This window comes from Stegostoma tigrinum, chromosome 12, assembly GCF_030684315.1.
Source record: "Stegostoma tigrinum isolate sSteTig4 chromosome 12, sSteTig4.hap1, whole genome shotgun sequence".
NCBI lineage: Eukaryota > Metazoa > Chordata > Chondrichthyes > Orectolobiformes > Stegostomatidae > Stegostoma > Stegostoma tigrinum.
The window spans coordinates 17118615-17131920 of NC_081365.1; the positions used below are offsets into that span (position 1 = coordinate 17118615).

Genomic DNA, 13306 nt, shown 5'->3' on the forward strand with positions numbered 1-13306 from the left:
TTTGAACATGGGCCTCAGAGCTGTAAGACCAGTGACAGCACCACTACTCTACCATTCACCCCCTGAAGTAATGGGTTGGAAGGAAGGAATTCAACACATGAAGCCTGACTGGCTGAAAACATTGTTAGTTTGCTGTGATGGAGAAGGAATGCCCACAGCTGGTGAGCATTGGAGAACTGGAAGAAGGAGGTAGGAATTTAAATGCCAGGGTGATCATTTTAGATTTGTGTCTTTTGGGGACCCAATAAGGACAATAAAGGAGAGCTGTCCCGAGTGACACTGAATTTAGTGCAGGATAGGAGATGAGCCGCAGAACTTTGAAGAAGTTGAAATTTATAGATGGTTAAAGATGAGACGCCAGCAGGAGATCACTGGAGTTGTGAATTCTGACAAAAACATGGATGACACAAAATGTCTTCAATGCTAAAATAATTTCAAGTAAAGGCTCAGGAGTATATCAGCCATCTGTTTTAAATGGTATTACATTTAATAGGCAGCTCAGTGCAAACACAGGCTGTCCGAGTGGAAAATAACATATCAGCTTATTAAAGCAATTTTGATAACATACGACAAATTAGTTAATTAATCAAACTCATGTTCAACCAAATAACATTAATGAACTAACAGACAACAGCATTTAGCAATGGTATAAAAATTGTTTATTAACCGTGCAATCATTCAGGAGAAAATATGGACGCAGCAGCAATAATAACAATGGCCATACGTAGCCAAACTATCAGAAGTACAGGCCATCAACAAGGCGTGAAATCTTTTAGCTCAGAACCCCTGGGATAAATGTTCATCACAGTCCATAGCGACAGGGTAATTTGATAGAGCTGACTGTCTGCTTTTAAGAACAGAGCAGATTGCCTCAGTGTCCTGAAAATATTTACCTCTCAATCGACATTATTCATCATTTCAGATTGCTGGCCGTGGGGCAGCTTGAGTTGGCAAATTACCTGTTGTGTTTCCTACATTTCAACAGAGACTTGGCTTCAAAGGTACTCTGGGATGCCCTGGATTGTGAAGGTACTATATAAATGCAAGTTCCTTCTCTCTTTGTGAATGTGGGCTTAATAGAATGAGAGTCTTACAGAAAGGATAATGTTCTGTTCACCCAGGTTACAGCCCTGGGAGATGCTGAAGGCAGACAGTGTTACAGGGTTGGCTATCAGTTTAAATAATGACCAATATGATTTTAGGACAGAGGTATGAAACTCAGCAGTAGGTCACGCAGAGCTGTGGTTGTTGACGATAGAGTGTAGGGGCTCATAAATTAGGAACACAAACAAGATTGTGAACGTTTTCAGCCAAACAGAATAAGACGCCTTTAATTACTCAATGCTTCCCTGAAACTAGGGCCAGCTCACCCGTGACCTGGTATTAAATAAGCTCCATGGTAACAGAGAGGGGACAGCGGAATTAAAGGTGGGAGTGGAAGTGTGAAAACTGATGACAATCCCTTTTACTGGCACTGGCACATTGTGACTCAGGGGCAATTTAAATAAGTGATACTCCAAAGAGCACAAGGTAATAGGAAACAGCTTTTCCGTCATTTGGAAAAAATGCCCTGTGGGAGAAAATAGAAGTCTCCAACCCTGAGTTTAATTTCATTTGTATCAAATTGCCTCAGTCCACGCCGCTTTGATCAATCACGATCTGCGTGCAACTCAACCCCCCTTCCGACAATCAATCTTTTTTTCCCATTAATGAATGAGTCTTGCTGTCAAAGACTCTGCCCATTCAAAATGCTTGCCAGTAGCCATGATTTCTAATGGAAGAAAGTAGTGTGCACAAAATGTAGGTAGAGCCATAAAGCAATCAAAGTCCTCGAAGGCACCGTCAATCTGGTCAAACTGCAGTCACATGTCTCGTTTTCTGTGGGTATATAGCAACATTGGCCATGTATTGATTTACTGTTTGCTCCAGGCTTCCAAGATTACTGGCTGGAACCACTGGCATCTGTTCAAAGCAGAGAAAAGACAGGTAAATCCGAGTTAAGCTTCATACAGGCTGATTACATTCAAAGGCTAATTTTCACAAGACGTAAGAGAAGGTGTGGTGAAGGTTCACAGAATTTATTCCTGCAATGAAAGGGATGCCCTATCTTATGGACCACGTCCCCCTCAAACGTAACCTAGAACCTAACTTTTCCTATTTTAAGAATGAGTGTAATGTGCTATATTCCAGATGCAATTCAACTGGGCAAACTACTCAACATCGAGCAAAACACCATTTATTCAACACTACGGTTAAAATACAACAAAAGAAAGAAGAACATAAAATAATAACTCTATTGGAAAACATACCGCTTAGATACGGTAACTATTACTAATTATGTGTTCCAATATAGTAACATCCCATAAACACCCACTTGGTCAGATTTTCTCACATGCCACACCCATGCTAGAAAGAGAAATTCAAGTTTTAAGAAGATTTGTAGCTCAGGTCGAGGTTCTGGATGTGAGTTTGCTCGCTGAGGTGGAAGGTTCGTTTTCAGACGTTTCGTCACCTTTTTTTTATTTGAAAAAATATACTTTATTCATAGAATGTACAAAAAATAAAACATTTATACACCTATCCAGTCATGCAAGCCACTCCGGGTTACCCGGGGGTACGTACACCAACTAATGGAAAAAAAAACAAAACAGAGAAAAAAAACAAAGCAAAGAAACCGCCCCGGCAGTCGTCACCCCGCACAGTCCCAGTTGGCCCCCTGACCAGTTGGGGAAGGTGCCAGCTGGGCCCAGTTACCAGATAGGATTCTTTTCCCTTTTCTGGACGAGGGGGCTCATACGGTGGTCTTTCCCCACCGCGCCTTGGCGGCGGCTGCCCCAAGCTTTAGCGCGTCCCTCAGCACGTAGCCCTGGACCTTGGAGTGCGCCAGTCTGCAACACTCGGTCGGGGTCAGTTCTTTCAGCTGGCAGACCAGCAAGTTGCGGGCAGACCAAAGAGCATCTTTCACCGCATTGATGGTCCTCCAGGCGCAGTTGATGTTGGTCTCTGTGTGCGTCCCCGGAAACAGCCTGTAGAGCACGGAGTCCCGCGTCACGGAGCTGCTCGGGACGAACCTCGACAAATACCACTGCATCCCCCTCCAGACCTCCTGTGCATAGGCACACTCCAGAAGGAGGTGATCAACAGTCTCGTCCCCCCCGCAGCCACCTCGAGGGCAGCGTGCGGTGGTGCAGAGATTCCGGGCGTGCATAAAGGATCTCACTGGCAGAGCCCCTCTCACCGCCAGCCAAGCAATGTCCTTGTGCTTGTTTGAAAGTTCTGGCGATGAGACATTCTGCCAAACGACTTTGGCAGTCTGCGTGGGGAACCACACGATGGGATCCACCCTCTCCTTTTCCCGAAGGGTCCTGAGGATACTACATGCTGACCACTGCCTGACGGCCTTGTGGTCAAAGGTGTTTCCTTTCAAAAATTTCTCCACGAAGGACAGGTGGTACGGAACGGTCCAACTACTCGGAGCGTTCCGCGGCAACGAGGCCAGGCCCATCCTTCGCAACACCGGGGACAGGTAGAACCTCAGTAAGTAGTGACACTTGGTGTTTGCATACTGAGGATCTATGCACAGCTTGATGCAGCCACACACAAAGGTAGCCGTCAGGGCGAGGGTGGCGTTCGGTACGCCCCTTCCCCCATTTCCCAGGTCTTTGTACATGGTGTCTCTGCGGACCCGGTCCATCCTCGACCCCCAAATGAAGTGGAAGATGGCCCGGGTGACCGCAGCAGCGCGGGTCCAGGTAATAGGCCAGGCCTGCGCCACATACAACAGCACCGAAAGCCCCTCGCACCTGACAACCAGGTTCTTACCCGCGATGGAGAGGGACCGGAGCGTCCACCTGTCCAGCTTCTGCTTAAATTTGGCGATACATTCCTCCCAAGTCTTAGTGCATGCCCCAGCTCCACCAAACAAAACACCCAGCACCTTCAGGTAGTCTGTCCTGACGGTGAAGGGGATGAAGGAGCGGTCGTCCCAGTTTCCGAAGAACATGACCTCGCTCTTAACCCTATTGACTTTGGCACCCGAGGCCAGTTCAAACTGTTCCAACAGTCTACTCACCGACCGACGTTCGGTGCAGAAGACGGTGACATCGTCCATGTACAGGGAGGTCTTGACCTGAAGGCCTCCGCTGCCTGGGATAGTCACGCCCTTCAGGCTCACGTCCTTCCTGATGGAGGCGGCGAAGGGCTCCACACAGCACACGAACAAGGCAGGAGAGAGCGGGCAGCCCTGCCTGGCTCCAGATCTAACAGGAAAACTGTCTGATTCCCACCCGTTGATCAAGACTGCGTTAACGATGTTGGCGTAGAGCAGCCGGATCCAATTGCGGATGCCCTCCCCGAACCCCAATTTGGAGAGGACGTCCCTCATGTAAGCATGAAAGACCCTGTCGAAGGCCTTCTCCTGGTCCAGGCTGACGAGGCAGGTGTCAACCCGCCTGTCCTGTACGCAGGCGATCGTATCCCTGATGAGCGCGAGGCTCTCAGCGATCTTCCTGCCCGGCACAGCACAGGTTTGGTCAGGGTGAATCACTGACTCCAGGACAGACCTGACCCGGTTGGCAATGACCTTGGCCAGGATTTTGTAGTCCACATTCAAAAGTGAGATGGGACGCCAATTCTTAATTTCTTCCCTCTCCCCCTTCCTCTTGTAAATGAGGGTGATGATGCCCTTCCTCATGGACTTGCACATTTCCCCTGCCCGAAGTGCACTATTGTACACCTCCAGCAGGTCCTGGCCGACCAGGCCCCACAGAGCGGAATACAGCTCGACCGGTAAGCCGTCGCTTCTGGGAGTCCTATTCCTCTGCAAGGACATGTGGGCTCTGGCCAGCTCGTCCAGGGATATCGGCCGGTCCAGCCACTCCCTCGTGCCGTCGTCTAAGACCTCCGTGATAGACGACAGGAACGACTCGGAGGCCGTGCTGTCCATGGGCTTCGTGTCGTACAGTCCGGCATAGAAGGATCTGCTGATCCTCAAAACGTCGGGCCGAGACGACGTCACCGAGCCGTCGTCCTCCTTCAGCCGGCTAAGCACAGAACTCTCTTTGTGCACCTTCTAAAAGAAGAAACGCGAGCACGTCTCGTCCTGCTCCACGGAGCGGACCCTGGACCAGAAGATTATCCAGGAGGCCTCCGCGGCGAAGAGCGAGGCTTGCTGGCCCCTCACCTCGCGGAGGTCCTCCGTGACATCGACCCCCATCAACTGCAGAAGGAGCAGGTTCTGCACCCTTTTCTGGAGTCGCGACAGCTTTTCCCGCCTCTCTCTTGCCTTCTGAACACCCTTGAGGACAAAGAACCTCTTGATGTTCTCCTTCACCGTCTCCCACCAGTCGACTGGAGACTCAAAGAGGGGTTTCACGGTTCTCCAACCGGCGTACTCCCTCTTAAGCTCCTCGACGTTCTCTGGGGTCAACAGAGTCGTGTTGAGCTTCCACGTCCCCTTGCCGGCCGGCTGGTCGTCCTGTAAGTGACAGTCGGCCAACAGGAGGCAGTGGTCAGAGAAGAACACCGGCTCGACACCGGTGGACCTGACCGAGAACGTCCGTGACACAAACAGGAAGTCTATCCTTGAGTGGATAGACCCATCTGGCCGCGACCAGGTGTACCTCCGCTGTGCTCTGTCTGCAGGGGTGCTGAAGACGTCGAGCAGCTTGGCATCCTTCACCGTACCCATCAGGAATCTGGACGTGACGTCCAGTTGAATCCCCCCACCCGCTGTCCCCACGCCGGATCTTCCATCTGCATCAATGATGCAGTTGAAGTCCCCGCCTAGGATGACCGGCCTGGACGTAGCCAGCAGGGGTGGAAGCCGCTGCAGGACGGCCAACCGCTCACTCCGTACCGCTGGGGCGTACACGTTGATCAGCCTCAGGGGAGCGTTCCTGTAGGTGATGTCTGCCACTTGGAGGCGCCCCCCCCACCACCTCCTGAACTTGAGAGATGGTGAAGTTGCACCCCCACAGCAGAATAGCCAGGCCCGAAGAGCGACAGTCGTTACCCCCCGACCAGATCGAAGGCCCACAGGTCCAGGCGCCGGACCATTTCCCGTACCTGCCGAGGTGCGGTATCCCGCACTCCTGCAGAAACAGGAGGTCCGCCTTGATGGTGGTCAGGTAGGCCAACGTGGACACACATCTCGCGGTTGACTTGACGCTGCGTACATTAATGCTCGCAATTCATGCCCCCATTGTGGGCAGTGACCGCAGTACCCTCCCCAAGTCCAAGGTCCAGCCCCTCCATCTGTCCCTTCATGCCCATTGCCCGGGCTAACTGCTGGACGCGCTTCGGGCTCAGGAAACCATCCGTGCTGCCTTCCGGGTGGCATCCCCCCGTCAGGGGTGCGGAGGCAGGAGGATCCGGCTCCGGGTCAGGCTGGGGACGTGCTGTTTCCTCCTTCCCGCCTGGAAGTTCCGGGGGGCCCTCCAGTGCTCCAGCGGCACTTGACTGGGTGTCGGAGTGAGCCTCAGGACGCCTCCCGTCACCTGGAAGCGGGGTGCTGCTTTCCTTCCCCCTCGAGACCTTTAACTTCTGCTTCGGGTGGGCCCTCTCCAAATCCCCCTCGTCAGATGAGCTCTTATAGCCCCCCTGTAGCTGCCTCTTCCCGCCTGATTGTTGCGGTTCCTGGGCCCATCGACGCACCTTCCTCCTCGCTTTCCGGACTGTTGTCCACTCCCCTGGGTCGTCTGTCGCCGCCTCCATTGGCTCCGGGTTGTCGGGGGGGATCGGAGCCTGCAGGGGTGCTTTGCTGGCCTCGGGCCCATCCTGCATGGCCTGGCCCTCCTGCACATTAGTGGGGTCCTTGCTGGGCCCTGGTGCCTTCCTCTCCTCCGGGGGGGCTGGCCCCGCATTGCCCCTGCCGGCGACCTGGGCGTAGGTAGTACCCCGCCACGGGCATGCCCTATAGAAGTGGCCCGCTTCCCCGCAAAGGTTGCAGCTTCTCTCTCGTGGGCAATCCTTTGCAAGGTGTCCCTCCTCCCTGCAGTTCCTGCAGATGGTGGCTTTGCAGTCGGCCGCCATGTGACCTGACCTACCACAGGCATGGCAGACTTTAGGTTGCCCTGCATAGGTCAGGTAGCCCCTGCTCCTGCCGATCGCGAAGCTGGACGGTGGGTGTGCGACATTCCCGTCTGCGCCCATCCTCAGCATCACCTTGACCTGCCTCTTACTCGTCCAGATGCCAAAGGGGTCCACGATGTCAGTTAGGTCCCCTTCCACCTTCACATACCTTCCGAGGAAGGTCAGGACATCAACTCCTGGCACATGCGGGTTGTACATGTGTACAGTCACCATACGGCTCCTCTGTGCTGGCATCACGAACAGCGGGACAGCGGTCAATACAGAGAGGGGGCCCTCACCTCCTTTCTCCTTGAAAACCTCCAGGAAGCGCTCGCAAAGCTTGGCACTCCGGAAGGTCACATTGTAAAAACCTCCTCCGGGGAAATCCTGCAGGCAGTAAATGTCCGCAGAAGCAAACCCACAACAGTCCAACAGGACCCTCTTCACGAAGAAGGTGCGGTCCACAGGTGCACCTTCATCCACCTTCTTTACAGAAACACGGATGGTGTTCCGGACCCCCTGACCTGGGGCACGAGCACTTGCCGCAGCCATCGTTGCAGGTTGGCTGCTCCCCTGAACCAGCGTTAGGCCGAAGCCAGCATTAAGATCCACTGGTCGCAAGGGTGCACAGCCAACCCGACGTCCTCCTTTCACCTCCAAGACAGCACTCTCCTCCTCTCGGTCCACAAGAGAGTGGGTCTTTATTGTGTTCGAGATGTAAGCTAGTTCACTGAGCTTGCCGGTTCGTTCCCAAACGTTTCGTCACCATTCTAGGTAACGTCATCAGTGAGCCTCTGACGAAGCGCTGGTGTTATGTCCCACTTTCTGTTTATCTGGTTAGGTTTCCTTGGGCTGGTGATGTCATTTCCTGCATTGGTGATGTCATTTCCAGTTCATTTTCTCAGGGGATGGTAGATTGGCTCCAAATCAATGTGTTTGTTGATGGAGTTCCGGTTGGAATGCCATACTTCTAGGAATTCTCGTGCATGTCCCTGTTTGGCTTGTCCTAGGATGGATGTGTTGTCCCAATCAAAGTGGTGTCCTTCCTCATCTGTATGTAAGGATACGAGTGATAGTGGGTCATGTTGTTTTGTGGCTAGTTGATGTTCATGTATCCTGGTGGCTAGCTTTCTGCCTGTTTGTCCAATGTAGTGTTTGTCACAGTTCTTGCAAGGTATTTTGTAAATGATGTTCGTTTTGCTTGTTGTCTGTATAGGGTCTTTTAAGTTCATTAGCTGCTATTTTAGTGTGTTGGTGGGTTTGTGGGCTACCCTGATCCGAGGTCCGAGTAGTCTGGCAGTCATTTCGGAAATGTCTTTGATGTAGGGGAGAGTGGTTATGGTTTCTGAGCCCGTTTTGTCTGTTTGTTTGGGTTTATTGCTGAGGAATCGGCGGACTGTGTTCATTGGGTACCCATTCTTTTTGGATACGCTGTATAGGTGATTTTCCTGTGCTCTGTGTAGTTCCTCTGTGCTGCAGTGTGTGGTGGCTCGTTGGAATAATGTTCTAATGCAGCTTCGTTTGTGGGTGTTGGGATGGTTGCTCCTGTAGTTCAGTATTTGGTCCGTATGTGTTGTTTTCCTGTAGACGCTGGTTTGAAGTTCCCCATTGGCTGTTCGCTCTAGTGATAGTGGGTCATGTCTAGCTCTACTAGAAACGTCTGAAAACGAACCTTCCACCTCAGCGAGCAAACTCACATCCAGAAATTCAAGCTTCTAGCTGTGACAGAGAGAGGGGAAAAATAGCTTTTACTTCTTCAAAACTCCATCAGCTTCTACTGAACCTAAAAGCTAAAAACAAACTAGACACCCTGGTCTGTCACAGGCCAACCATCCAGGAAGCTGCTTTGTTCCAACTTTTTAAAAAATCCCAAGGTTTCACAGCCTGTTTATGTTACCACAGACAGCTCGTTACCTCTCTTTCAATCTTGCTCTTCAAAGAAACCAGGACAAAATACACCTCTTAAAGCCATGGCATCATCACACCAGTGAGGATAAATTGAGTAGAATAGACTCATATTTTCAGCGTATTAGAGGGATGAGAGGCCATTCCATTGAAACATGTACAATTCCTAGAGAGCTTAACAGATATGGAGAGGTTGTTCCCCATTGCTCAAGAGTCTAGATGTAAAGGTCAGGATAAGGGATACCCATGTAGCACTGAGATAATGACACATTTCTTCACTCAGTGGGTTGTGAATCTTCAGAATTCTTTGCCCCAGAAATCTGTGGATGTCCAATAGCTGAATATATTTAAGATTGGGATAAAAGCTATTTTCAGCAACCAAGGTATAGAGAGAGTAGCTTACCAATGTAACAGTTCAACTCTGATCTTGCTGAATGCTAGCGCAGACTCAAGGAGTCAAGTTTCCTGCTCTCTCTCTGACTTCTGATGATCTGCGCTGGGAACCCTCACCTGAAGTTGCAATTGACAGGGATATTCATGGCCAGCTTGACTAAGAGATTCTCAATTTGATGGAAGCATTTGATGCTCCTTGTCAACACCACTCACTTGGAAAAGAAGCCCTTAAACAATCTGAATTTTAGATGTTTTATTTATTAACAGGGCTTTGACATCACTAGAATGGATATAATTTATTGCTGATAGTTACACTGGGAAAATTGGGGTGAATCTTCAATACCTCTGTAATTACATGCAACCCACATTTTATGTCCCCCAGGTGCCTGTGTAGCCCCTCTCCCAGCAACCTTCACTCGGTTGCAGAGCTTTCAATTCTCGTGGTCCCACCTTCTAGAATATTCTCTTTCCGTCTCTTCACGTTGCCAAATTTTACTCATTAAACCAGCACATTTCATGTTCCATTTCACACTTCTCTACCATTCAATCCATTTCTTTTCAATGAAATGCCATGGAATATTTCATTACAGCGGACAGGAGATTGTGATAATGGTGAAAATAATTATGATGATAAAATGAGCTTCATGCAGACCACAGTGATATAATTGATCTCATGACTCTGACATTAGTAAGAGAGGTGTCCAGTCTAGAATGCGCATTTCATAGAATCATAGAAACCCTGTGGAAAGAGGCCCCTCGGCCCAACAAGTCCACGCCGACCCTAAGAGCATCCCACCAAGACCCACCACCCTATAACCCACTTAATCTACACACCCCTGAGCACTACCGGTAACTTAGCATGGCCAATCCACCTAGCCTGCACATCTTTGGACTGCAGGAGGAAACCGGAGCACCCACACAGACACGGGGAGAACTTGCAAACTCCACACAGACAGTTGCCTGAGGATGGAATCGAACCCAGGCCCCTGGCGCTGTGAGGCAGCATGCTAACCGAAGACAGTTCTTAGACATGACACTAGAAACTAACATTTTATAACTTACTGTGTACAGAAATGAATAAAGAAGTATGACAGCATATATGCAGTTGAAGAGGTTTATTTAGTGATGACGAGCACGAAGCCTCAGGGACAAGACAGAACAATGTCTCAGTAGGTAGCACTGCTGCCTCACAACACCAGTGACCCAGGTTTGATTCCTCCCCTGGGTGACTGTCTGTGTGGAGTTTGCACATTCTCCCCATGTCAGCGTGGGTTTCCTCCGGGTGCTCCAGTTTCCTCCCACAGTCCAAAGATGTGCTGGTGGATTGGCCATGCTAAATTACCCACGGCATGCAGGTTAGGCGGATTAGCTATGGGAAATGCTCAGTTACAGTGATAGGGGTGGGTGGGGGGTGGTCTGGGTGAGATGCTCTTCAGAGGATCAGTGTGGACTTAATGGGCCCAAATGGCCTGCTTCCACACTGTAGGATTCTAAGACTCTATAACAGGTATGTGCAGACATCCACAGCCAGTAATACTCCAGAACAGTAACTCAATTTGCAGGTAGCAGTACTGGCTTAAAGCTCAATATGACACACCAACTACACACATCAGCTTTTGCATTGACAATTGACTTTAGCAGCAGGGGTTCCAATTAAGATGCAGGGATAAGTGGTGTTGCAAGTGGCATATGTTTCCAACAGTGAGTTAAAATGGCACCAACATGAAGACCAAGAGGGATGTTGGTCACAATGATAAGCTGATACAAATAGGAGATCGCTGGGAAGAGATTGGCAAGCTAAACAAACATTCAATACTTTATACTTAAGTGGGTAATTAGCTGATTGAAATTGTGTAAAGGAAAAGACAATGGGTGCATTGTGACAGGTCAATTTGAGGTCAGTCTGACTGCGAATATCTTCTGCAAGAAATTTATTAATATTACTATTTTAGTTTTTTTTAATGGGGCCACTGATACCCGCAATAATTATTAGATGTAGCATTTTTATGTTTACTTGGAAAATATATTCTCCAACAATTTGAATTCACAGATTTCAAGAAAAATGAGAAGTCACTGTTTCATTTATTTTCTTTTTATTCATGGGGTTTGAGCATCTCTGGCTAAGCCAACATGTACAGACCTAAACTGTTCCTGAGAAGATGCTGAGCACTGTAGCCCAGGAGATGTAGGTACACTCAACAGTGCTGTTCCAGGGTTTTGACACAGTGACAGTGAAGCAACAAAGACATAATTGCAGGCCAGGGTGGTGAATAGCTTGGAAGAGAGCTCACCCGGTGTAATTTTCCCATGCACCTGCAAACCTTGTCATTTTAAATCACTTTGGAAGGCGCGATCCAAGGAAACAAGGACAAGTTGCATGTTGTGGCTGTTGCTGCTGTTGCAGGGCCATCAGTGTTGGAGAGGTGGAAGTTTGAAGGCAGTGGATGGGGTACTAATCAAGCAGGCTGATTTTTCCTGAATAGTATTGAGTATTGTATCACACTCCTGATGAGCACCTTATAAATGGTGGACCCAACCATCTTCAGTTGCCTCATCAACGGTCTTCCCTCCCTCATAAGGTCAGAAATGGGGATGTTCACCGATGCTTGCACAATGCACAGCACCATTTGTGACTCTTCAAATACTGAAGCAGTCCATGTTCACATGCAACAGGATCTGGACAATGTCCAGGCTTGGGCTGATAAGTAACAAGTGACATTCATGCCACACAAATGCCAAGCTATGACCATCACCAATAAGAGACAATCTAACCATTGTCCCTTGACATTCAATGGTGTTATCATCACTGAATCCCTCACTATCAACATCCTTGGGGGTTACCATTGACCAGAAGGTCAACTGGACTCACCACACTAGCACAGTGGCTACAAGAACAGGCCAGAATACCGTAGCAAATAACTCAACTTCTGACTCCTCAAAGCCTGTCCCTTATCTACAAGGTACAAGTCAGAAATATGTTGGAAAACACCCCACTTGCCTGGATGAGAGTAGCCCCAACAACATTCCAGAAGCTCGACACCATCCAGGACAAAGCAGCCCGCTTGACTGGCAACACATCTACAAGCATTCACTCCCTCCACCACCGATGCTCAGTAGTAGCAGTGTGTACTAACTACAAGATGCACTGCCGAAATTCACCAAATATCCTCAGACAACTCCTTGCAAACCCACGATAAGGACATGAGCATCAGACATTTGGAAATACCACCACCTCCAAGTTCACTTCCAAGTCACTCACTCCATCCTGACTTGGAAATATATCACTGTTCCTTCATTGTCGCTAGGTCAAAATCCTGGAATTCCCTCCCTCAGAGCATTGTGGGTCAACTCACAGCAGGTGGGCTGCAGCAGTTCAAAAATCAGCTCACCACCACCTTCTCAAGGGCAACTAGGGACAGACAAGAAATAGTGGCCCAGCTAGCAACGCCTACATCCCACAAATGAATAGGGAAAAAAGATACCTACAGGCCAGGGTTTAAGGAAATGCACTGGTATTGATTTTTTGCACTGCACGAATGCCAGGCAATGACATAGAAACATAGAAAATAAGAGCAGGAGGAGGCCATTCAGCCCTTCGTGCCTGCATTGCCATTCATCACTATCATGGCTGACCATCCAACCTAATCGACTGATCCTGCTTCCTCCCCATAACTTTTGATCCCATTCGCTCCAAGTGCTATATCAAGTCGTCTCTTGAATACATTCAATGTTTTGGCAACAACTACTTCCTGTGGTAATGAATTCCACAGGCTCACCACACTTTGGGTGAAGAAATGTCTTCTCATCTCCATCCTAAGTAGCCTACCCAAAATCCTCAGACTGTAACCCCTGGTTTTGGGCACATCCACCATTGGGAATATCATCCCTGTAACTATGCTGTCTAGTCCTGTTAGAAATTTATAAGACTCTATGAGAT

The 13306-nt window shown here is 49.4% G+C and overlaps 1 protein-coding gene across 3 annotated transcripts in view; it reads right to left on the bottom strand.

Annotated features, from left to right (window-relative positions):
* Window positions 1–636: 636 nt before the first annotated feature.
* Window positions 637–13306, bottom strand: part of LOC125457116 (immunoglobulin superfamily member 5-like) — a 67606-nt gene continuing 54936 nt past the window's right edge. For all 3 annotated transcript variants that reach the window (XM_048540857.2, XM_048540855.2, XM_048540856.2), the window contains one exon: window positions 637–1962. In XM_048540857.2, coding sequence (XP_048396814.1) covers window positions 1852–1962 — 111 coding nt within the window. In that variant the 3' untranslated portion in view covers window positions 637–1851. The remainder of the gene's footprint in view (window positions 1963–13306) is intronic.